The sequence below is a fragment of the Amia ocellicauda genome, chromosome 8 (genome assembly GCF_036373705.1).
Source record: "Amia ocellicauda isolate fAmiCal2 chromosome 8, fAmiCal2.hap1, whole genome shotgun sequence".
NCBI classification, from domain to species: domain Eukaryota; kingdom Metazoa; phylum Chordata; class Actinopteri; order Amiiformes; family Amiidae; genus Amia; species Amia ocellicauda.
In genome coordinates, this window is record NC_089857.1 from 39,248,271 (window position 1) to 39,275,185 (window position 26,915).

The 26,915-nt window shown below is 37.1% G+C and overlaps 1 protein-coding gene across 1 annotated transcript; it reads left to right on the forward strand.

The window, feature by feature from the left end:
* The first annotated feature begins 279 nt into the window (after positions 1–279).
* On the forward strand, positions 280–23,335 carry LOC136755011 (kinesin heavy chain-like). Its single transcript, XM_066711360.1, has 8 exons — positions 280–679; positions 6,647–6,799; positions 9,941–10,065; positions 14,772–14,820; positions 15,017–15,121; positions 17,704–17,760; positions 18,379–18,511; positions 19,572–23,335. Exons 2-8 carry the CDS (start codon positions 6,743–6,745, stop codon positions 20,054–20,056), a joined length of 1,011 nt encoding a protein of 336 aa, XP_066567457.1. The 5' UTR covers positions 280–679; positions 6,647–6,742; the 3' UTR covers positions 20,057–23,335.
* Positions 23,336–26,915: the final 3,580 nt, after the last annotated feature.

Genomic DNA, 26,915 nt, shown 5'->3' on the forward strand with positions numbered 1-26,915 from the left:
ATATATATATACACATAATTTGAATATGTATTTATGTATTTATCAATCTAAAAAGCAAAGCATAGTCCAAAACACTGTGCAGTAGAAATCTTCCAATTAAGTGAATTTACCAGAAGGTCACAAAATCAGATCAATAAAGGGTCTATCAGATTAAACAAGGTGGGGGCTAATTGACATCAAAGCATGGATTATTGACAGCAGTCAATGGGAAAGAAGCGACAGATTCCCGGCTCTATGATTGTGTATGAATGTGTGGGAATGCCCAGTGATTTCATACTCCTGTTGAATGTTAATGCTCCTCAGAAGCATTATCTGTCAGCCCCACAGCTTAGAGAGAGTCTGTCTGCACTCCGCGGAAGGAGCCACACATGAGGTGCAGCTGCTGAGCACAGGGCTGAGGGGAAGAGACTGCTTCTTTTATTTTATTGTTCTGTGATTCCTTGATTTTGTGAAAGGAATTACACCCTGGATGTGGACCTTTAAGAAGGATCATGGCGTTCAGCCTATCATCTGAGCTTTAGTTTCTATAGCATCTTTTTTTTTTCATTTGTTTTGTTGTGCTCTTTCAATGCTGCACTTCTAAAAAAGGAGAGGGGAAAAAACAGAATGGGCAAAACCTTCAGGTTCTTCTTTAACTGATTTCTGGAAATGGATCCGGCTTTCTCACAGACAGACAAAGGTAGCAGTGCATTTTGACTTTCTGCAATTGTTGCATCTATGTTGTGCATGCGTTTGTGAGTAGCATGTGCTGGTTCTTAAGCTTGTGCAATTAGATTGCAAATGCATATGCAGTATTTTGGCACTTGGGATTTGATCCTGGAAACACTAAGGTTGTTGCATAATAACTTGTTTGCCGTGTGAATGCAATTGGTAGGAAATTGAGTAGCTTCATGCAAAATTGTATGTCAGCTAACTCTCCCATAGCTATTGGTCTTTATTTCACTTGTTGACAAGTGAACGTGAAACTGATGCCATGCTTTGGGTTACATTAGTAACTATGAAAAAGAGGCTTATTTATTATGACAATGTAAAATGGCTGTTTACATTGTTATTGCAAATCCCATTCATGCCCTAGATCCCTGTTTAGATTCTTCCTAATTGTAATGTATATTTACATATGTTGCATATAAAGGGTATATTAAGATGGCTTTCTGTCTGTAGAGAAAGGAAACAATTGTAATTTTATTTAAAACAGAAAGCTTTGTTTTAATGTTAGAAAACTATTTGAATGCCTGCTTTAAAAATATACCTTTGTTTATTGTTTGTAGTATTATAATTGTAAGGCATTGTTACCTCCACACTTAACTAATTGTCTAAACTAATATGACCTATCAGTCAAGCTGTATTCAGCTGAAAGATTTTGAGGTTATCATGTTTGTGCAAATGTTAACTTTAACATCACTTATGCAAATATAAAAAAGCAGAAATGAATTGGCTGTCTGTGCTCTCAATTCCTTAGTGACAAGTATGTGTTGAAGTTAAGAAATAAACTACCTGCCATGTAATATAAAACACATAATGTGTTTTTTTAGCCATCTTTTTTTTTCAACTGGTGCATGAAGCAGTCACACCATTCATGTTTTTGACAGAATCCTCATTGCTGCTTTCTCTGCTGATTTACATAAAAAAGTATACAGTTTGGTGTATTTAAAAAATAAAATAAACATGATCATTAAAATACATATAAAACATTATAAACTCTAACTACCACACATGCATACTGCATATACCTGTGATTAAACAGATTATAATACCAGAATTATGTATTTCATATGTTAAAGACTTATCTGCAGCTATTTAAAAGTGCATTGTATTCACTGGGGTTATCTCAGCAATGGTCAATCAGATAACACACGATTCCAATTACCTATTGCTAATTGGCCGAATTACCCACAGAGCAAATATAATCACAGTTATTACAGTTTTGTTGCAAAACATGTAATCCGCATTAACAATCATATCATCCTAGTCATAGTGTTTTATCTAAAACAGTGTTCATGTTATTGTGAGGCACTAGTTGAGTTTATATAACTGTAAGTTTTACTTGTTTTATTACAAGATAGAAGAAATTAGCTGGCCTTGGTTTCTAAAAGCATCACCCTTGGCTTTAGTTGCCAAATGCGCACACTTTGCAACTCGTGCATTAGCCTACCCTTTGTAAAAGATAAAGTGTTAATGTAAAAATCATCTATTTTCTTTCTAAGTAAATTGAACAAAATATTTCTGCCTAAAAAAATGTATAATTGAAACAGAATACACATTGTCACCATAAATGTGTTTTTTCCCTGCTAAGATCAGGTAATGAGCACAGAAACCATTACGAGGCATGTCTGAAGCTTACCTAATTAAAGCTAAAAATCACTGTTAGTCAATATCGGTATTAGGAAGCCAGGGTTCTCTGTAGCGGTCAGTAGTGAAACTGATTTGATTTCAGACCTGTGTGTTGCCATTGGCAGCAGACAAGAGCAAACCAGTTTAAATTCAGACTGTCACCCACATTTACGTTTACCGGCTCACACACCTGAGACAGTCTAATTCTTTCTAATGGAGGAAATAACCCTCATTGTACTGAGAAGCTGGAATCTAAAACTGATCAAGCATAATAAACTCCTAAGAGATTAAAACATTAGCTGTTTTAAAGGAAATTATATCAAACTGACAGCTATTGTTGAGGCCTACAGTTGTTACAATGACAGGTCTTCTACCTATTGCTGTAGGTTCTGCTAGATAAGTCCAGATGATATAATGGTCTATAATCTATAATAATATAGCTAAGTGTTATTCTAATACATTCTCTGTAGGGTCTCCATGTATACCCAGTTATTTGCCTTGGGCAATTAGAACCAAAGGGAGGCAGGATGGCTTTTCAAATAGAATCATTCACCAAATAGGATCACATTGTTTCATACCCACATGGGTATGTATGAAGATGTTTTACAGTACTCGCAGAGTTGGGAATTTCAGTTTTACATTACGTTTTAATTTTTTTTACAATGTTATTCAATGTTTTGGGATGGAGGGTTAATTAACCTGCAGCTGAGCTATGTTTAACTAAATCAAAATCTATTTTGTTTCTCAGAATTCTCTTTATCAGCCTTGGTCCTTCCTAATCTGTCCTTATACACGGCCTTCAATCTGTAACTTCACTGATCTCTAGCCTCTAACTCTCTCACTATTAGCTTTGTCAAATCCCTCATTTTAATAGACAGATAACTCACAACTGTGCTATGTAAGTTTTAATTAACAGGGTGTGAGATGTGCGCTGATTACTGGTGGTCAGGTGGGGTCAAGAAGTAGAACATAACATCGATGCTCGGGAGCGCTTATAAGCAGCAGATCTAGGGAAAAGATGTGGCCAATAGTTGCACACTTACAGTGAGGAAGACACTTTACATTGTTGGTGTGGAGGGATGTGAAGTTCTCCTCTGAACTCATATTATACCAAAAAAGTAAATAGAGTGAGACAAGTAGACCGAGCTTTCTTTCGAAAAGAAAGCTACACCATCTGAATTACTCAGTAGTAATATCTCAGTGCACCATTCACAGTCAGAAAGCTGTAGAGAGTTTGTTGCGAGGTGCACCGTGGCCAGGATTCTTCACAGTGGGCGATAATGTTTGTGGGGATGGCAGGAAGAGTGATGCAGGCAGGCACGTGCACAGGTAAGGCTCAACCTGTGCAGAGCACATGCCCTTTTTCCCGATCACCTGCCCCCCAGTCCGCACTTCGGCAGCTTTCCCCCCCCTGCCCCCCTCACTGCACTTCGTCAGCCTCTCCCCCACGAAGAGGATGCCCTTTTTTTGGCTTGAGCCACTGCCCCCCAAAATGTCTGTGCACGGCACTGGATGCAGGGACAGCTGTGTGATTTCTCCTGAGAAGCACGGTGGTGGCATCTCATTGTAGTGTGGAAGGGGTACAGTACCTGATGGCTCTAACAGTTACACCTTGTTGTTGTTTTCTTGGATCACATGAATTATGGCTAAATGCATGTAGTCAAAAGCTGATTGCATGCAAGTGTGTTCTGACAATTCCTGACGATAAGCATACTTTTATGATAACTGGCGAGATTATATGCATAGGTCCCTGCGATGGGTTCCAGACTGAGGCCATATTGAATATTTGTGGGGTCACCTTGCAAAAAGAGTCTCCTTAGAAAACTGCACAGTTATTCTAAAAATCATTGTTCTTATTCCAATTATTAGCTTTTAAAAAACATATACATAGAAACCATGTTGGAAAATGTATTGAGACAACTGAACTGGACAGCTGTTCACTGTGTATCTAATTGGGAGCAGGCCCACCTTTTGCTATGACTGCTGTAATCCTTTTGAAAGATAGCCAGAGGAATTATGTGCCACCAATTCCAAAAAGGAATGTTGTTGTTGCTGTTGTCTCTAGTGAGAGAAGTTTGCTTCTGCGATCTCTCCCTGATTTGGTGTTAAAGTTAATTTCAGAGGTGATTGATGGGATTAAGGTCTGACCTCCAAGGGGCCCATGAAATAATTAAACTACAATTGTCCTTGAACCACTGTGTTGAACAGCAAGGTTTGCGACATGGTATATTATTGCATCGGCAGATCTACGGGCCGTAAAATTCCATAAATGTTGGCAGTATAATATTGTCAAAATATCACAATACGTACTGGCATATACAATGCCTTTAAAAATAATCAGCTTCTATATTAGAAATGACAAACATAGAGAAATCTGTCATGAAATCTATTCAATGCTAAAATATGAATATGTAAAGCACTTATTTACCTTTACAGCAAATAAGGTAGATTTTGACATATCACAAATATGTAATTGTAGTATTTTGCCACCTTTCCCACAATTCCGCTGTCTTGTTCCACACAATTCAGAGATTTTATGATGGAGAGCAGAAACAAAAGCAGCCTACAAATTAATTCATTTTAGTGAGTTAAACCTCATGCTGACACAGACTTACATACAGGGCAAGTTTGAAGCTCATTAGATGCTCCTGTCACACCTGTTTTCCTTTTTATAAAGTAACTAGAGAACATATTCAGTTCATGGTGGCTTAGGAATTGCAAATATCATAGTAATATAGTGCAGTAATAGTCATGGTATTTTTTTTACTTCAGTTTTGAATAATAATATGACTTCATTCAGCCTTGTCCTTTTTGTACATCACTCATAATCAGAGTCAGAAGAACAATTTGTCTGTAAATGCATTACCTGATGTTTATGTTTATGGGAACTGACTTTATGCAATTCGTCATTGCATGTTTAACGACCAAACTAACCTGAAGATAAACTGTAGCCACAAATGCTCACATAAAACATTTGATCACATCTCATTTTCATGTTTTTATGTCTGAGTGAATTTCAGGAAAATCATTTCCTTGATATGCAGTCTGCTGCATAGCCCAGCATACCACCCTGTTAGAAAACCTGCAGTGTCTGCACTGCCAGACTATATTGCCTTAACAGCTTGTACCTTCCTGTCTCTTTCAATCGGGTGCATGTTAGACAGGAGATTTCTTTTTTCATTTTTCCACATTAACGATATCTGACAGTTGCTGTAGCTCGACAGTTGGCAGTCGCTGTAATCAATTGACTGGCTCTCACTGTAAATATTCAATCAAATATGTTTGCAGATTGAAGGCCTTGGCTATAACTAGACGGTATTTATTTAAAACCTCACCCACACCTCTGATAAAGCCTTTTACCTATTTGGTATCATGCCATGACATTGATAACTGCACTGCACTAAATTTAAAATTATATTACTTACATGTTTAAGCAGTAGGTGATAGCTTAGTGGGCTGTGGGTATACGTGTTCTAATTCTGCAAGATGCTGTTGGCATTACAGAGATCTTTACCAATGTATAATTTCACACTCTGATCCATCCACACACCCAGCTTCACAAATCACAATAAGCTGCTTAACTATGAGCACTACTTTCCCCCAGTCTTCCCATCCAGTTGTACACTGAGGACAGCCAGGAGTTATTCGAATCACACCCTCATCCACTTGCACAAAACGTTGATCTATAAAAACACTGAACGCCATTGAAAATCATTACCTGCAATTCTCACTGTATTTGCCTTCAAGTCACAATTTGAGTGATCCCGTAGCAACCATGAAAACTAACGAGCGCAATGAGTACACCAGGTGAGTGCACATTGTGTAATGCTTGTCTAATTATGGAGAACAGGGATTTCACCCTGATGGTCTGTAATCAGTTTTCATTTTTAATACATGGATTTTATTTTGTAACAGGTTGAGGCTCTGAATTATTAATTTAAAATGAAGCTAAGTATTACATAGGAGATCAAAGCAGTTGTTGGGCATGATCAGTAAAACACTTGATTTTTTTAAAGAAAGCAAATCCTAATGAGATTCTTCTTAGTACCTTTGGGTTCCAACATGTATTTATTTTTCTGTTGGTTGCGTAATTTTCCAGATGTTTTTGCTGCAATTGTACCTGTTCTTATTCTTATAAAAATAATTGCAAGCTATAAAACTATTAGTAGTAGGCCCAGATGTTCTACTTTCTTGACTTCTAGACTTCAAAACTGCTCAATTAAAGCAATCTGTATTTGCACCACACTACATTTAGTGATAAAAACAGCTACAAATGGAAACGAGACAGAACCTCTTTTTTGCCTATGTTTTGTAGATGAAAAGGTTTATCCTAAAGAGCTCAGCAATGGGAAACTGATGATGAGAAAGACGATATTCTGGGATTATCCGCTGCAACTCTCCTGGATGATGGATGGTGAGCCTTTCACTTCCACTCTACTACCAGCAGGGGACGCCATCACGGACACGGGTATGACTCTGGAACAGAAGACGACGTTCGCTTTCGTTATTTTCCTCTTTATTTTCCTGGGGATTCTTATTGTCAGGTGTTTCCGCATCCTCCTCGACCCCTATCGGAGCATGCCCACCTCCACCTGGGCAGACGGGCTGGATGGCCTGGAGAAGGGACAGTTTGATTACGCTTTGGCATAACACCCATGCGGCCTTTGACTCTGAATGTCAGGCAGTCCGAGACTGACAGGATTGCTGTGCACTTTGTAACACAGGATATTGTTTACACGAGGATGGAAACCTTGAAATCTTTCAGAAAAACAGTTATGCCTATACAGATTTGAAAGAACCAAGGCCACCACAAAAACAGGGATGTGTGTTTTGTGGAAAATGATCTAGCTCTTACAGGGTTTTCTTGCTCTTTTAACACATCAAAGTTTCATTTAATGATACAGTGTGAAGCTCTATTGCTGTTAGCTACCAAATCTGCCACAAGCACACCCTCAAACATGCCTTCGTTAAATGCAGTCCAGACTGTTAGTAACTTTATAAACTTTATTTATTGAATACACTGTAGAAGACTACATTTGTATTTTGTTTTACACCCGTTATCTGTGTCTTTTCGATATATAGAAGATAAACAAGAAATCAAGTATAATGTGACAATGCGTTTGTAGTTGCAGCTGTACACTGAATTAATATTAGGCCTAAATTGCTATTAAAAAGCTTGTTCAATGACCAGACTACTGTTAAAAACTATGCTCAGCATTGTGTGTTAAGGCTTTGGCCTTGAAATTCCTGTGCAATACAACTCGTAATTCCTTGCTGTAGTTGCCAGAACTATATTATTGGGCTAAACAATCACAATTTCAGTTTCTAGATACTTAATATAACACATGATAATTACTAAGTAATTCAGCTATAATGTAAATAATTGCAAACTCCATTTCTGCAATTACCATCTGCGGCAAGGAGATATCTTGCCACATACTTAAAACATCTTAAAAGAGATCATGCACTAGAAATTGTACAAATAAAATGGTTTTGAAAGCATTTGTCCTCCCTCCACCCCATAATAATGTGTGTGTGTGTGTGTGTGTATATGTGTGTCTTGAAAGGAAGGTATTGAAAAAATGTTAACAGCGCTCTATCTATGCTGACCTAAGAATTTGTTCTACTATAGTTGAATGCTATTCTTGGCAGTGAAAAGCCTAAAGGTATGATTATGTTTCTAATAGCTGGTTGAGTGCCTGATTACAATTGTCCGGCCAGCAGCAAATGGAACATCTGAAAAGCTCTTGGGCTTTATTGCTGAAGAAATCTGCTGAATGAGAGGTTATCGCTAACAATACATGTGTGCAATGACTGTAAATTACAAATGGGATCATTTTTCAATTAATAGAAAAAATTATAACACCGTAACTTCTGTCCTTCAGTATCTGATGTACTGTGCTCACTGGGTACCTTCTTCAATCTAGTGCAACAGCAAAGATTCAGATTTCCCACTTTATCCCATTAGCATTCAATGTGTGCCTTCTAAATAGCTGGAAAATAGGTATTTTCTGCACAAATGGGCACTTTCCCCAGTACAAAATGATGTTCATACTAATGCATTTGTATTGGCGCAGAACATATTTATTGTATTTTGATTTAATAATAATTGCTTATTGATAAATATTTCCAAATATCAGCTTGTGGTTGGTCTTATATATACAGAGCACACTTGCACTTGCTATTTATTTGGTTTGCATGGTGCCATTAATGTAAATGAGATTAAATTAAGCATACAATTACTTCATAATGGTAATAAGCATTTAACATTAAACACGTCTATAGTTATTTTTGCCATAATAGAAATCACAAGACCAATTAGTTTTATAGTTTTTAGGTTCACATATGTGTGGTTGTTGTTTTTGCAATGTCATACCTAAATTGTGGTTCCAAAAGCATTTTTACTACCCTTAATCAACTTATGGTTGTACTTATGCTGTATACATTTTTTATTTGTGTGCTTTGTGCATTCGTCTACATTCATACAGAGTTTAAGTATCTACACATTAACATACATATGCAGATTTCATAATGAACCATAGTTCATACACCGTTTCTGAGATTAGCTATCAGCTACTATTTGTTTCCAGCTAAAGAAAAGATGCCACTGAAAACTGAGGCATTGACTTCTGGATTATGTATTTATTTATTGTCTGTTGAAGATAAGAATTATAAATCCACACCAAACTGAAATTACACATCATCTCATTAGGATGTGAGATATCACCGTTTTTTGGGTCACAGATGATAATCCTTCTCAATACAGTTCTAATGCTTCGTCTAGACTTCCCAGCATTTTGCTTAGATTCTTTCATTAAAAAGCACTGCTGTCCTATTAAGAAAGTGCATTCTAGATGGAAAACTACATCACATTTTCTTTCATGTCCCCCCTTTGACAGTTTGCTATATCTCAGTTAAACAGCTTAGCAAAGGCACATTTGTATACAAAATAGAACTTGTCTACTTCTTTATAGAAAATGTGTAGCAAAGCAGTTCTAAAAAGCATTGCCAGATTTTGGGTTGAAAATAGAAGCTGTTCTGAGGGAGAAGAAGAATATTTGAATTACCAAGCAGCATCATATAGACCTTAATACTATACTATACTACTACTATACTATACTATAATTATAATACTATAATACAATGTTTAGAAACTGAAAACGCCTCTTAAATTGCAGGAATTAGTACTGTTTAAAAAAGCAATAATAAAAAAAATCAAACTTTGCAAACATGCAAGCACCTACATAGTAAAACACTAAGTTTCACGTCAATTCTTCAATAGTATCAACTTAAACTGAGATGATGAGTGATGTTTAAGTGATGCATTCTAATGCACCCCCCAAAATACCCTTTGGCAGGTACAGGTGCTGCACATTGCACGAATGGGGGCTCAGGTTAGTCATGCAATGCACACTTTCCACTTCACTGCACAGACACTTTGTTGCCAGGGAACCCACTGACAGGAACACAAACCGGAGTTCAAACTGCGGCACAAACAGCTCCACTGTGCGAGAAGGCCAGTCATCCTCAGAAGTAAACTAAAGCAGTTGTTTGTTTGTTTTATAACTAAAGTTGTTATCGTATTTATTTTTTTGTTTTCCCATGGTAGCAATTGCTACACTTAAATAACATGGGGAATGGAGCCAGCAGCAGCAGCAGCAGCACAGGTCGGCCGATAAAGTTGAACCCGGAGTTTCGAACCGAGTTTAACAATCCGGCAACTGAAAACACAAGGTAAGTGAAATACATCTAAATTAAGGATTATGTAGTGTTGCATATTAGCATATATAATTATTTTTTGTATGCATTTTTACGTGCATATTTTAGTGACTGATCAGCAAAGCAACACATTTGTGCACATTTTAACCTTACTAAAAGTTTTTAGTAGGTGGTACTGGTGGTGGTGGTAGTAATTACTAAAATTACAAATGTGAGCATGCATATTGGCTTAAACCCCCACCTGTATATAGATTTATTTGTATTATTATTGTGTTGTTGTTGTTGTTGTTGTTGTTGTTGTTGTTGTTGAAAAGAAAATGTTATTTCAGGATTTCTGGAATATCCCATTCATGCAAAACAAGCAAGGAAAGGTCAATATCAACGTGCACCACAGGCTTCCCCAAAAAAAAACTAGAGAGAAGAGTGTAGTGCAAATAAAGAACGAAATCTACATACATTCAAGGACGCCACAGGAGAGAGAGGACAAACTTCAGCAGGGTTGAGATAAATGACTGCTGCTTAATCATCTTTTCAGCTGTGTTGCTGAATATACCCAACCACTGGCTTAGTTAAGGGGGATGTAAATGTGTTCACCCCCAGACCCCCCAAGGACTTTCATGGCTGATACCTCATCATGTGACTCTGATGGCCCACATGCAGGATGCCAACACATATCTGTGGGCTGCAGTGCTTTTAACATTTTAGTTTTTTTTTTCTACATGGCCCCAGTGCCATTTGTTAAACTAATAAATAATGTAAAAAATAATAGAATTTAATAGTAGATAATAAATCCAACTATAGGTCTTACATTCTGACAGCTCTGTCAAGTGTACATAGGTAGGAAAACCTTTTCAGTTCAGGTCAAACTTTGTAAGCGGTGCACTCTGGTGGCACAGTCGGTGTACTGTGATAATGTGGTCAGCATAGCTCCTAGAGCAGTGGTTCCCAAACCGGTCCTGGGGCACCCCCTACCCTGCTGGTTTTTGTTCCAGCCGAGCTCTCAATTACTTAATTGAACCCTTAATTGAACTAATAATTTCCTAAATCAGAGACTTTTAATTATTTTAAACAGTAGGGGTTTTAAGTTAAATATAGAATTATATTAAAAACCGTATTGAAGAAACAACTATTTTCTTACACAATTTAAAAAGTAAAATCTAAGCAGATTGTTACTTCAATTAAGGTTCAATTAAGTAATTGAGAGCTCGGTTGGAACAAAAACCAGCAGGGTAGGGGGTCCCCCAGGACCGGTTTGGGAACCACTGTCCTAGAGTTTAATTGGCATGTTTAATTGTGGCAGGTGTTGTTATGCTTTAAACTTCAGTCCTGGTCCCGGAGGCCTGCAGTTTCTTCAGGTTTCCGTTGGACCTGAATGGATAACTACCTGATTCAACTAATTACTGTCTTACTAGAAGCATTTGAACTTGTCAGTTAGTAGTGTTAGTGATTTTAATAGAGCTGGAAAACCTGCTGGACTGAATGCAAGATTGTACTTGTTCTTATCTGGATTAGTGATAGGATACAATCATTATGTTGTGAACAAAACATGTTAAAAGTCATTTCCACAGTCAGCAACTTCACAATGACAATATGATTTTGAGAAAAACAACAACACTTAATAGATGCATTTTACACCAAGGGGGAAAAAATCCATCAGTGTTCTCTGAATGTGGATAAATTAATATTCATTGCGATATAAAATGCTATAATCATCTCCAGTGAAGTGAGAAAGAGAGTTTTTATTTATTTTACTTTTATTTATTGGAATTTAGCTTCAGAGAGTCTGTGGTTGATTGACATTCATGTTCAGCTTTAGAGAGATAAATCCTTGGTGGCGTGGTCACGTTCAATTTATTTTTCAGTATTTCATTTTCATATAACAATTAAGATTAAAGGGCTATTCGATAACACTGTAATGGAAAAAGGCTTTGAGCCATTACCAACAAAGTAACGAATCAGTACCCATTTCACTATTGGCCGACCTGTGAAAAATAAATGAGAAAAGCTGAAAACTCTCCCCGTCCCTTCGAATGCAAACAGTTTTCTATTTTGATACTCTCAGACCCCTGTTTCAGGTGTTTAAAACATTTGTTGCAATCTATTTCTCTCAGTAGTTTGGATTAACCGTGTGAACTGAAACATTTACTGTTTGGTTTCAATTGGATGAAGGATTTGATGCAGCTTCTTCATTTTCTTTGTGTGAAAGGAAAGGGGAACATTAATACAATTTATGTTTTGAACATTTTAATATTTTCCAGCACCAAAATATACTTTATTTGAGTTGTTTGTTTAATTATGAAATGTATAACAGGATTTCAGCATTTCGTCTCATAGTGCCCGCAGTGCTCTGTGCTCTCCATTCTTGTTTCTGTAATCCTGTAAATCAGTGTTTCCCAACCTGTTAACCCAGCTGAAGTCACACATACTTAATATACATTTTTGTGTGGCACGCCAATCCCTTCTGCCTGCCCTCACTATTATAACATTTAAATTAAAACTTACTTTCAGTGAGAAACATGATCTTGTTCTGGTGTACAGAGTTTACGTCTGGTTAGGAATTATATATTTATGTATTTCAAATGTTATCTTTCTCACATCTCTTTTCCAAAATTCATATGTATTTACAAATGCAGTGGTGCATAGAGTCAGGTCTCTTCTATCAACACTGCAATGCAGCATCATAGTTGAGAATATTAATTCTGAATATGATTTATTGGGGTTGCATTTCTACTGTTGACTGGATCGGGTGTATATTTGTATAGGCCTTTACAGCTACAAATGTGGCAGGTAACCTACTGATGTAATACAAGGGGTGATAGTGAAATGTCTTTCTTTTCTGCACTGCAATGCTGAATCAGCAAGGAGACTGTACATATTTTAGGTGTTAGGCTAATTAATTGCCATTTCTGTATTAAATGAAGATTTGGATTTGGACAAAGTAACCAAAAACAAAAAAGAAAATCCACAATCTGATTTTTTTCCCCAAGCAATTGTTTCTTGAAGGGTATGGATGAAGGTTAGATAGTCTAATGCAGTGATTCTCAACCCTGGTCCTGGGGCATCACTGTGCTGCAGCTTTTTGTTCCAGCTGAGCTCTGAATTACTTTATTGGAATTGTAATTGAACTAATAAATTGTTCAAATGGACTTGTCAAACTGCATATCTGACAGAAACTGGAGAACTCAAATGCTTTAATAATCAAAAAGGTTTGATTAGGCCAATTATTTGTTCAATGGATGGTTTAAGTAAATAATTGAGAGCAGAGATGGAACTGAAAACAACAGAACAAGGGGTCTCCAGGGCTGCTAACCTCTGGTCTATGGTTCTCATTTTGTTTAGGTAGAGAGCATTATTTTGAATATACAGTACTGTGCAAAAGTCTTACGCAGGTGTGGAAAAAATGCTGTAAAGTAAGAATGCTTTTAAAAAATAGACATGTTAATAGATTATTTATCATTCACTAAATGCAAAGTGAGTGAACAGAAGAAAAATCTACATCAAATCCATATTTGGCGTGACCACCCTTTGCCTTCAAAACAGCATCAATTCTTCTATTTTTTTAAAGCATTCTTACTTCACAGCATTTTTTTTCACACCTGCCTAAAACTTATGCGCAGTACTGTATTCGAATATATATTTCGGTATCCCAGGTGTCCAGTCTCTCAATGTAGCACTGCAATGCAGTTTCTCTGTTCAGAATAACTAATCTGGTTATTTGTTAACTGTGAGGGTAATTTGTCTTTATCTCCGTATGAAGTGAGGATCTCTAAAGTTAAGATAGGATACATAACCTATTGGAATTTATATATTGCATTATGGCATAACATAAAATATTTTTGCCCTACTAATGTTTATTGAATTGTGTGAGGACCTTTTTGATGTTAAATGACACATTGGCACAGCACATTAATGGGGAAACACTGCTGTCAGCCACTAGATGGAGGCAGAGGAAATTAAATGTGAAATTTGTCATACTATCCAACAAATTCAACCTTTGCCTACACACAATTTATACACACAGCCATATATTAGGGGTGGTTTAGGCCTACATCTTACTGCTCTACTGTACACCCTGCTCTGGAGATCAAATCTCATGATTGCTGTGGTTACCTCAGTCATAAGTGTGCTGCTGACTGGAGCTTTTATACACATTTTCACACATGAATCGTCCCCACTCCACTTTGGGCTTTTTGGATGCCTGTATTACTTTGGATTTTACCTTGTATAATTACTTGAAATTACCTTTTTAATATTAGCATCCACCAGTTCTCCACAACCCCCAAAAATGGCCCAATTACTACAAATATAGAAAAGTTACAAAGATTGTCCTGTTGTGTGAGAAAGCTGACTGCCTTTGTGTGTTTGTATGCTCCCTCCCAGGAAGGTTTACCTGAAGGTATTAAGAAAGTATACCTTATATTTTACATTTAAACTTACAATAATTACAAAAAATATAGGCTATTTAATTTTTTTAATTTGTATTGCAAATAAACATTTTGATCTATCAGCAATGCTGGTACAGTTGTCATTTCTAAAGAGCTTCCCCAACATTTTTTTGACAACACACATGATCTTTCCATCAATGAAGAGAAATGGCAGGGGGTGTTGTGTAGTAAATCCCAGGGAAATAAACACTGAAGTGTTCCTTAAAGAGACAATGACAGACAGCATAACTTTACTTCATTATCAAGTGACAGTCGTACTTCTCATCTCTCTTACAGCATGCCTGACATGTGTGCCTTGGATTCTCTCACAACAAATGGAGATATGGTGATTATGATGATGATTATGAATCACTGTATGAGCATGCTTTTACAGCAGTTGAAGTATGATTGACATGATTTTGCATTCATATTTGTGGATATATTTTAATGATTGTTGATCATAATTCTTGGTCGTAAGATTTGTGGGACTCGGATGTGTTACTGTGATACTATGAGGATTACAGTGATTGTGTTTATTATAGGTAGGGGATTTTAACCACAGAGAGAAAGTGGATGATGCAGGAACTGAGGAATTAAAACTGCAGATAAAGGAATCTGAAGAATCTCACAAAAACATGAAAGAGCAGGTAGGCCTATTTTTTCATTCTGTTTAAATTGTAAACATTTGTTATAATGTATTTAAAGGACCGTGACCCTGGGCATTCCGGGATATATACTATGGAAAATAGTATTGAACACCTCACTATAGTCAGTCTAGCTACATTAATACTGTACTACTTTGAAATCCCTCATTACTTTCTTTTTTGTCTTATTATTATTATAACACACTGTATAGTAGAACTGTATAGAAAGATGCACATCAGTTGCCACCATAAGCATTCTGTTAATCACATTTCTAATGTGTAATTTGAAGTAATGAAATAATAGTTCACTAAATGTTTACAGTGAAGTAATGGGAATCTTTACTAGCAGTAATAATCCTGTTGCTGTGGAGGTTTCTGTGTTGTCTTGTAGTAGTTGAATTTAGGGCCAGATTAAATCAAAACTTCGACCCACCCACTAATAGAAAACTACAAAACTGTACTCAGTTGCTGCTTCATTTTTAGTAAGATGCCACTTTCTTCTAATGATACAATTTATGATAAATGTAACCGCTGCTATGTACAGATTTGTAGTTTTCTATTAGCATCTGGGTCAAAGATTTGATTTAATCCAACCCTAAATCACAGGCAGCGAAACAACTAGTGAGAAACCCACAGAAGAAATCCAGACCATACTCGCATTATGCTCCAGCAATTATGCTTTCCAATTAGCCCTGGCATGTCGTAGTCCTGGACCATTATGTGTCTGTATGGTTCTGTACACCCAACCTGAATACAGTAGTGCATTTCATTAGGAAGTACAAACAAGCTGCTTGTTATAAGAGTTAAAAATTAAAACGCAATGCTGGGTGGAGTAGAGCACACAGGACCTGTTTTGTTTAGCACTTACAGAACACAGATATACATCAATATTTATATTAAAAATGTTTTGGTCAGATGATCTTCAGTATTTGGATTCCACAGGTGGTGCGCACAGCTAAATGCTGGTTTATGTTTACTGTTGTATTGGTGATGGTAGATATGGGGAAATGTTTTAAACTGACATGCGACAAATGCCTTCTCCTACCACTTCAGTACTTCAGTATATCTATGTAAATATATTTACCATTATATGGATTAGAGGTGTATGTAGTGAATTTGTCAATGGGTTTTCAATTATCATTACCACTCATGCCATAAGTTATGTTTATAGAGAAAACTGCATTATATTAGGGTGATTTTTCCCTTTCATCTGCAATTGATCAGCATTTATAGGAGTACATACAAGGTACCATATACCTTCCACTTCTTAATAATCGTCTTAACTGTGCTCCAAGGGATATTCATTCCTTTGAGATTTACATCCCCCTATCAGTGCCTTGGTGCTCATGGTTGGGTATTTGCTTTGAAATGCACTACCCAGCAGAGGGAACCTACAAGAACCACTGAATTAATACTGAAATTATGTGAATCACCACACTTTAACACAAGTGGAAGCCACTTAACTCGTTGTGTGATTCTGAAGGCGATTGCTTACACCTGAGCCAATTTAGGATTGGGGTGGACAGTTATCCAACCAAGCTATTTCAGCACCTATTTTTAATTACATTTCTACACATTTCTAGAATATTTTTTAACTTGGATGTTGTGGGATAAATGAAAAGATAAAAACAACTTTTAATTCATTGTTATCATCCAGTGAGTTTTATTGGAACATCAGGTTATTCTTAGAAACTTTAAATAACTACATTTCAATTGTGTTAGATAAAAATATGTTTATATAGTGAAGGTTATTTCTTGAGTTCTCCATTATAAAAAATCATTGACAATATTCCTGCAAATGAGCCTAAATGAGTTACCGTCAGAACTGCATCTGCAATTTTCGTATCAAATCTTATTCCAGGGGTTTTAAGGACTTCAAGTACTCTGAGCTTTCAATAAGAATACAATGACACTTCGTATTTCTGTTAGGAATTGTAAATGTGTGGCTCTTGAACATTGGCTTGGCTTGGCTTGGCTTGGCTTGAACAGTGGCTCTTAAAATTGAATTAATTTTTCCCTCAGCCTGAACGTTTTAGCAAATTCTGTGTCAGGTTTGCATGCCTCCAGTGCAGCAGAGAGCAGTGGCATCTATAGGTAATCACTCCACCTGGGCTCCAATGAGTTAAATTTTAACAACTTCTGCCTAATTTAGACTAAGCGACATTTAACACCTGCTGGGTTGTGGCCTCCAGGACTGACAGTCTGTGACATGAGCATCCCTTCACTGTTTTATCATAGGAGTAAATATTACTGCCAGCATTGTGATTGTAATGGTTACCCTCTTGCAATATTGAACATTGCAACAGAGTGACTGCATAAAAATATATATATATATATCATATCAAAGAGAAACAGCATGTGCGAATATGTGTTTTCTGTCTGTGTATAACAAGCACGTACGTGATATTTCATATGCCTGTGGTTTGTTCTCACATACTTGACCTTGTATGTGTTCATTGCTGATGCAGTTCTGACAGTAACCCATCCCTCCATATGTTACAGATTGTGTACAACAGATCATGCACAGTAGCCATGTCTGTATTCAGTGAGTCATAACTGTATCTGTATTTTCTTGTTATATATAGTACATTCAGAGGTTAGAACAAGAGATTAAGGAATCCAAAGAACAGATTGTGTTCCTGGTAAGTACCCTTTAATAACCCGGTTTAAATCATACATTTAAAGTGTGACTCATATCTGTTTACCTAGTCAGAGTCCTCAGAAGTCATTTACTTTGTGAGATATTGCTGCTTACCTGAATTGTTCCCACTTCTGTCATTTTCCATCCACCTTGCTAGGTTTATTCCCAATAACCTTGATTCTTTTCTTAGCAGACGCCCTTGTCCAGGTCCAGATAATCAATAGAAAATATGCAGTGGACTACAATGTGATTATAAGTCTGAAGTTCACATCAGATCAAAAGTATCATACATTCTCTGCTATTGATCTGGGAAGCGTCAAAGATAACTGGCTGATTGGATGTATAGAAAAATGTACGACATGTATAAATCTAAACTGATTGATTTGTTCAAAGCGTAGTTCCTTTCTACCAAACAATAAGTTCTATTCAGACCAATGCTAGTTGGATCAGTTTAACTCGTCTCGTGGTTGTAGAGTTGTAAATGATTTAAACAACTATAAACCCCCTTTAATGTGGCTCCCCCTGGGCTGAGGTTGTGGATACCCACTGTAACATTGTGTTTAGGCTTCATGCTGGTGCCTCTGTCTCCTTCACACACATTTTTCTTCTCTCGTTAAAGAAACAGAAACATCGTAGAAAAGAGAAAAAACTTCAGACAGAACTGATGGAAGCTAAACAAGAAGCCTCCATCATAGAGTTCGAGATGAAGGAGAAGATTCAAATGCTGCAAGAAGAAAAACTTCACACTAGAGGTCACTGTTACCCTCCTGTCATTTGGTATTTCTTGTTCTTGGTGAATTAACTGGCCAAAGACCATAACTATTGCCATACACTTATCTGTTAAGTGTTGGTGTTGTCAGCAAACAGCTATTTCATGAGGTAATCTAAACAAATAAATCAATACATACAACACTGCAGGGCTGTAGGTATCGCAGTTTATACGTCTCTTTGTCTAAGTGTAAACACTCATTCACGTAACAGCATCGCATGGCTAATTGAGCTCGGAGAAAAGCTATTGTTTCCAAATCCCCCACCCACATTCAGGTCAAAGATATATATCAAACAAAACTATTATAACCTGATGATTTAAAATAAATCTGTGTTGACTAATTAGGAACTAACCATCTCTATGAACTAGCTGAGTATATCCCTTGAAACATTTTTAAATGGCTACCGAAGCAAGGCTGTTTTGGAGTTTAATGTATTAACCAAAACGCTCGGCCTTTGTTTTGCTACATGAATGACATTTCATTATGTTAATTCAATACTCCTCTATGTATAATAATGCTTGACCCTTATAGTTCATGAATAGCACTCTCATCTGAACACACAGCAGCTGCTCTTGGATAGTAGGCCATTGATCCTGATGTCATGTATGAGAAGCCCAGATAACCATTACCTCTTCCTCCAGATCAGGAGGTTGCAGGTCCTATTTTCCTAGTCAGTGGGATGGCTTGTACAGGTTTTATAGTGAATCACAATAACAACTAGTATTGTATTTGAGGAAATTTAGTAGAAGTAGACAATAGTAGAAGTCACAAAGGGTTCATTTAAAATAAATTGAAATATCAATTGTTTTAAAGTTTTATTTTACAGAGCAAAGACAGTTTCTGCTGATTAGCCATTTAATACTTTGAATAATTTGTGATATTTGTCTGTTGTGTATATCTATAGTCTCTCTCCATCTCTTTCACTCTGCATTATATACATAAATATCTCTAAAGAGTGAGAACGAGAGATGATTTTGAGACTGGAATCATATTAAGGAAATGTAAGCCATTGTCTCAGTCTGCGATTATGTTTCTTGAGCAGATGATAACTCCGGGCGTATGAATGCTGAGCTCCAAAGTGGAGAAGACACCAGAGTCCAGCTGATTCTTGAGCTGTCGAACCAGGTGTCTCAGCAACAGGAGCAGATCGAGTACTTGCAAGAAGCCTTGGAGGAGAGAGACTCACAGCTGAGTGCTCTGAAAGGCAGGCAGCAGAGTCCGGCGGTTCATTCCAGACAGGTGCGGACGACTGATATCTCTGGAGCGCCGGCGCCCTGTAGACTGCAAGAGAGCAGCCCCACCCCTGAGAGGAGAACCACAACACCTGCGGACAGATGCGGCTCTCTATGTTCAGACACAGATATAGCCAGGCCTCCCAGTGGTGAAACGCTAGAGCACAACACTGCCATGGGTAGGAAACAAAGCCCAGGTGCACAGCAGAGTTTAAAAGCTGGTTTGTCTCTTGGGAATGGCCGTAGATCCTGGTCGGCTGGCTCGTCAGAGAGTGGGGTGTCTATGACGATGTGAAGGATGGGGATTTCCCTAGTGAGTCATAAAGTAGAACATAATGGAGCAAATGGTGTGTTAGTTTGATAAAAAAAAAACATCAGGTCACCTTGGATAAAAAAAAGCTGCTGAATTACTATGGAATAATAATACGAATAGTAAAAAACAGAATGTTTAATATTTAAATGCCAGCAGCATCAGCAAGTTAGGTTAAATTACAATGATGATCTGATGCTCTTATTTATTCTATAGTTTTTTTATTTCATTATAAAAACGCAATCAGTGGAACTTGCATTGTTGTTCTCGGTTCCAAAAGGACAGCATCACTCTAATTAGTCTAATTAGTTTCTCTGGAACAGGGAAGGAGATATATAAGAAATCCCTGTGACATCTTCCTGTATTCTCTAATGCATTAACAGAAAACTTGGTATGAGTAGAATTTAGTGGTCTATAATGCATATATATAAATAAATTACGAAAGAAATACATTAATGAATAAAGAGACATGAGGGATACGGACATAAGCCTCTTTATAATTTATGTATAAAAATGTATTTTCAGAGTCACTGTATTGTGTCTACTAACAGGAAGAGTGTCTGTTGCCATAAAATGTGTCATTGCTCTAATTAATATGAGTTATGTTCTGTGCTCCTGAAAAGTAACGGGAACAGAATAGGGTAATTAATAGTGCACTAAATTCACCTTATACATCTGCTTGGTACTTTAATTGTGAAGATTGAATTAATGAAGACATTCATCAAGGTGTGTAAAGACAAACACATAACATTCATGAATTCAATAAAAAGAAGAAAATGAGCTTTTAGGGTAGGTTGGAGAACTGTTATGAGGGCAGAAATAACTAATTGTCTGAAGCAATTACCAATTGATTCTTCAGAGGCAAATTACTTAAAATGTCAAAGGCACAGCCAAAACATAGCTCAGATGCAAGACATGCAAATTCATTGAAAGTTTAGACTTTTTATTCAGTGATGTCTAAATTATCTATCTAGGTGATACTGTAGTAAAGTTGGAAATGTCATCAAGCCTTTGTAAGGAAAACACTTCTCCATTATTGTGAGAACTTCATGTATGAAGGCCACGGTTAAACTGAGGCCTTCAGCTGCAGTTTACATTTAACACTAGCAATCTCTTTTGACCTCCTTTTGACACACTTTTTGTTATTGGAAACACAAAGCTAGAGTGTAGTGGCCCTCATACACTTGCATTCACTTCAGTGGACAGTTTGTTCTTATCATATTTAAACTCTGTCCACTTGGATAGTGACTTTAGGCAAGCAAGGACAGAATTCAGAAACAATGGAAAAAGCCTGTACCCTTTGATAGCACTGCTGTGACAAGAGCAGTGTTTTTGTTACCGTGAACATCGATTACCAGAACAATCAAGAAAATAAATGTTCACTTGTTAACCAGTATTTTCCTGATCAATAAATATCAAACATGACAGTTAAGACTCCCCTCATCATTCAGACAAAAGTACCCACCACCTAATACAACTAATCAGGTCTGTGAATAAAGGCTTCCTTGTACAGCAGGATTCCTCATTAAACCTTTGACTTTTCAGGGGGGGGCATGTTGTATTACCATGGCAGCAACAAAAGATACATATAAACACTGCGCCAGTTAAATGGGCTCACTGTCAGGCTGTTCGATAGACGGGTGCTGGGAGTTACCATGACTTCCCTAAAGCTCTGAAGTTAAAAGACAACCAAAGACACTTTTTGGGAAACTTGGAAGTCATCAGCATTGCAATTGTCTATTTAGGAGTTCGAAGGGTCAAGACACAACACATGCAATTGAACAAATGCCACTGGGCAAAATTTAAATTAAATGACATGCAAATACTTAAAGTTATGATAAATGACCTTCATGGAATCAAGAATGCCGGCTTTTAAGATCATGGCATTCATAAGCAAAGTCTGTGACCTGCTCCTCAACTAACTATAGTTTTATCTTAATTTGACTTCTTACGTTAGCATATGTAATAACGGGCTCTAAATTTGGACATTTTTATATTTACTCCTTTTTCAGATATGTCCTCATAGAGTTGGGGTATTTGCATGAACAAATAACTCAAGAACTTAACATCGAAGGGGCTGGTGTGGAGAGCAAACCAGATCTATCTAATAAGAATGAGAAAAAGGATCATATTTGTAAAGATGTAATAAAAATAGCACCTCTTATGTCATTCAGTATGCAAGTTTAAGAGTCCCTGTAGATCTGTTTAGGTGATTTTGATTTTGCAACACATAGAATGTGTTTTTTTATTATTTGTTTTTGCCTAAAATACAGTAGAAATAGAACCTCTTATGTAATTCAGTATGTCAATTTAGATCTGTATGCTTCAGTATTTTAGATAAAAACTAATAATTAAAAAAAAACACATTCCCAGTGTTACCAAAACAGAAAGAACCACCTAAACCGATATACTGTGACTCTTAGATTTGCATACTGAATGACATAAGAGGTGCTATTTTTTTTACATATTTAGAAAGGAAAAAACAGGTGTCAATTTTGCATGATGGTTACTACTTATGAATATGGCCAAGAAAGTGTTAGCATACTGGCAGTTTCTCACATTTCTCAAATGTGACACATAAAAATAAAGTACAACAGGGATGCATAATCTAACATGGCAGCGTGGCATGTGTCTGATTGTTAATATAAAATGCTGCTTAGGCACAGATGTTTGCAACCAACAGTTTCAGCTTTTCTTTTGCAACACAAAATTCAAATAGTATCTGTTGCTTTTGTTCCCCGTTTTAATACCCGACATATGTAATGTATCACGTAAATGACTTTGTATATTAGATGACAGTCTTTCACTTGCTTCAGCTTTCTAACTTCTTCTCCACATTGCGTAGGCCTAGCTGATGATCACACAAACTGAGCTCTTTGTTATTGTGTTGTTGTTTAGTTCCGCTGACTTGTTCTTGGCATTCATTCAATTTTGTAAATATTGGTATTAGAGAATAAAAGAAATCTTTGTTTGGTCCTATGTAAATGCAGTCACATTACATTATCGTATAATACTGTTGCTAATTGTCTTCTTTTGCCCTCATTTGTTTCTTCTTTGAAACAACAGGACAAAACAGGCCACTGAATACACAAAAATGATCAGAATGTATGAGTTTCCCACTGGAGGAGGGGGCTACAAAAGGATGACATTGTGTATCTGATTGTGAGAGGAAATTGTCAACTGTCAGTGTAACAGTATTACCAACTGGGTAAAGTGAGAACAATATCTGCTCTGCATCACCTGATTAAATTGTAGAATACTCCTCTTTTTAAAGTATATTTGCTTTCAGATATACTTAAAAATATATATTCTATTTGGTTTACAGCACTTAAATCCTTTTCTTCAAATCTTCCTTATAGTTTTCCTAAAACATAGGAGATGCAGAGTCTGAAACTGCTAAATATGATTGCCAGTTTAAGCCTTTGTGTTTATGTACATTTTTAATATTTTTAGTGAATTGAAAATGTGCCCCATCTTTGAAAACAAACATAAATCTATGAAATGTCTGAAATGAAAGTCAAAACTGAGATGCAAAACTTGAAAACTCTGCATCTGCTGCAGAACCACACAGAAGGTCTCAAAATTCCAGCAGCCCCTGGTGTTACACTTTCACCGATCGTCATAACTGACACTGCCTTACAAGTGTATGACAAACCATTTGAGCTGTCCAGCTCAGTCAAGCCAGTTTTGAGGCTCCTAATTATTCTGTCATAGTAACTGGTAGCACTTAATTATGAGCTGTAAATGTAACATGACGGCTTCATTTTGCCATGTCTGTGGTACTTCAGACACTGACGGAGAGGAGAGACTAATGGTCTGGAAGCTATGGAGATTTCAGGGAGATGCAAAGGTGAACAAATGTCAATGTGTAATTTAACTGTAAAGGTCGAGCTAAGTGGATCTACAAAGAGTGTCTGGTAGGAGTACTGATGTTTATTAAATTCTCAGAGGAGCACCCAAATATCGGTAACTGGTTCTATGTTAATAATGGTTTATGAATATATCTTCCTGCTGTTACCTTCGGCTACTGCTATATTATTGGTAAATGTGTTCCTTCGGGAGCCCTGGGATAGCCGGGCAACCTGCAACTGATTAAAAACGTAATCTAATGATTGAAGAGCCAATGAAGGTCAGTGTCCTGTGTTAAGACTACTACAAAAGGCCTGGGAACACACTGTGATCTCCCGCGAGTAGCAGTGGTATTTTAAGAGCAATTTAAGTGTATTCAAGTAGGACAAATGGCTCCAAAGTGTACTTAGACCAAAGATTAACAAAAATTTTATGACAGACTGAAAACCCTTTAACAGCTGTTTCAAAAGGTTTTAAAATCATTGAAGTTAATGGGATATATAACAATATAACACATTTCCACTAAGACCTAGCTTTCTAGGGAAGATTTTGCATTCCTCCTGTTTAAAGATATTTATTTTTATCCATCTCAGGTCACATATATTTGACAGGGTAAAGGGTTTTTGTTATAGTGACTGAAGGAATACTGTCTGCCAAAGTACCAAACAGGTATTTTATTATTTTCAAGAATGGAAAATTGTTTAAACTATTTTTTATGGAGTTGCTCTTCGCTTTGCTGGTAACTGTATGTGTGATAAATGGCCTTGTCTTACACAAGACCTACTGTTGCCCTGCTGTGTAGAAGAAGCAGTAGTAAAACCAGACGTGTGTAATATCAGAACAAGATGCTATGACCTGACATTGTTTGTAGAACAGATAGGGGATACTCTTACAAAGCTGCTTTGTTGAAAGTTTATAGGTCACTGCTTGGCTGCCTTCCTTGCCTGCAGTTACTCGTACAAGTAACTGGGGTCCTCATGATTTATTCAGAAGAAGTGTTTATCTCTTGTCCATTTACTTTGCAAGTCTCACCTGAGAGAGCCTTCATGGCTCAGTGACTGGATAGGTATTTACTTTATCACTTAGCAAAGGCAGCTTTTTCATGATTGGTAAGACACTGAAACTTCATCAGACGGCAATACTTAAAGTAAGACTGTAGGTGACAGATGTCCAAATTAGGCTAATTTACTTATTGTTAACTTTTAAATATCTAAATCCATTCCTGGCATCAGGACCTTATTCATCAAATAAAATAATTAATGTGCCACGCTCATGCTGATTGTTAATGAACTCATTGGTAACTTGTGGGTGAAGGATAAGTGTTTTATTGTGTTGTGTGAGTATATATCGATCTGCCAAAATGAACTGCTTTCAAAATGGACATGCCATGAAAAAGGAAGATTCCAAAAAAAGGAAGATTTTTTATTTTTTCACAATTTGAGAGGATTTATTTTTTATTTACCATACCTCCTACACTCTCTCTATACACTCACCTAAAGGATTATTAGGAACACCTGTTCAATTTCTCATTAATGCAATTATCTAACCAACCAATCACATGGCAGTTGCTTCAATGCATTTAGGGGTGTGGTCCTGGTCAAGACAATCTCCTGAACTCCAAACTGAATGTCTGCATGGGAAAGAAAGGTGATTTAAGCAATTTTGAGCGTGGCATGGTTGTTGGTGCCAGACGGGCCGGTCTGAGTATTTCACAATCTGCTCAGTTACTGGGATTTTCACACACAACCATTTCTAGGGTTTACAAAGAATGGTGTGAAAAGGGAAAAACATCCAGTATGCGGCAGTCCTGTGGGCGAAAATGCCTTGTTGATGCTAGAGGTCAGAGGAGAATGGGCCGACTGATTCAAGCTGATAGAAGAGCAACTTTGACTGAAATAACCACTCGTTACAACCGAGGTATGCAGCAAAGCATTTGTGAAGCCACAACACGTACAAGCTTGAGGCGGATAGGCTACAACAGCAGAAGACCCCACCGGGTACCACTCATCTCCACTACAAATAGGAAAAAGAGGCTACAATTTGCACAAGCTCACCAAAACTGGACAGTTGAAGACTGGAAAAATGTTGCCTGGTCTGATGAGTCTCGATTTCTGTTGAGACATTCAGATGGTAGAGTCAGAATTTGGCGTAAACAGAATGAGAACATGGATCCATCATGCCTTGTTACCACTGTGCAGGCTGGTGGTGGTGGTGTAATGGTGTGGGGGATGTTTTCTTGGCACACTTTAGGCCCCTTAGTGCCAATTGGGCATCGTTTAAATGCCACGGCCTACCTGAGCATTGTTTCTGACCATGTCCATCCCTTTATGACCACCATGTACCCATCCTCTGATGGCTACTTCCAGCAGGATAATGCACCATGTCACAAAGTTGAATCATTTCAAATTGGTTTCTTGAACATGACAATGAGTTCACTGTACTAAACTGGCCCCCACAGTCACCAGATCTCAACCCAATAGAGCATCTTTGGGATGTGGTGGAACGGGAGCTTCGTGCCCTGGATGTGCATCCCACAAATCTCCATCATTAGTATGGTGTTCCTAATAATCCTTTAGGTGAGTGTATATATCCTCTATCATAGATTCTTGCAAATTCCTCATCAAACTGTATCTGGATTAGAAAAACAGTGTTTAATTGTATCCAGTGAGCAAAAGGTAGATTATCCAACCAATGTGAGCTATCAAATTTTCAAACTTACTGGGACTGTCAGACAACCATTACCTACAATATCTTAAAATAAATAAATAAATAAATAAATAAATAAATAAATGGAAGATTGTGAAGAAACATTTATATTTAAAGTGTGTAGATTATAGCAGTCAATTCAATTCATGTCTAATTGGAAAAATAAACTTGAGAAAAGGGTCAGGGGATTAGATGTTGAGAGCAGCGGTCTGTGAACCAGTGGATGTAATAATAATTATGCAAGAGAGAAAAAAACCTGTACTGTTAAACTCTTTATTCTGTGAATTAT

What these genes read in the sequence shown, in the direction of transcription:
- LOC136755011 (XM_066711360.1), top strand. Translation starts at nt 6,743, where the DNA reads ATGGTGAGCCTTTCACTTCCACTCTACTACCAGCAGGGGACGCCATCA. An exon ending in TCACAACAAATGGAGATATG is followed by an intron (nt 14,821 to 15,016) that starts GTGATTATGATG and finishes TGTTTATTATAG; the next exon opens with GTAGGGGATTTTAACCACAG. An exon ending in AGAAAAACTTCACACTAGAG is followed by an intron (nt 18,512 to 19,571) that starts GTCACTGTTACC and finishes TTTCTTGAGCAG; the next exon opens with ATGATAACTCCGGGCGTATG.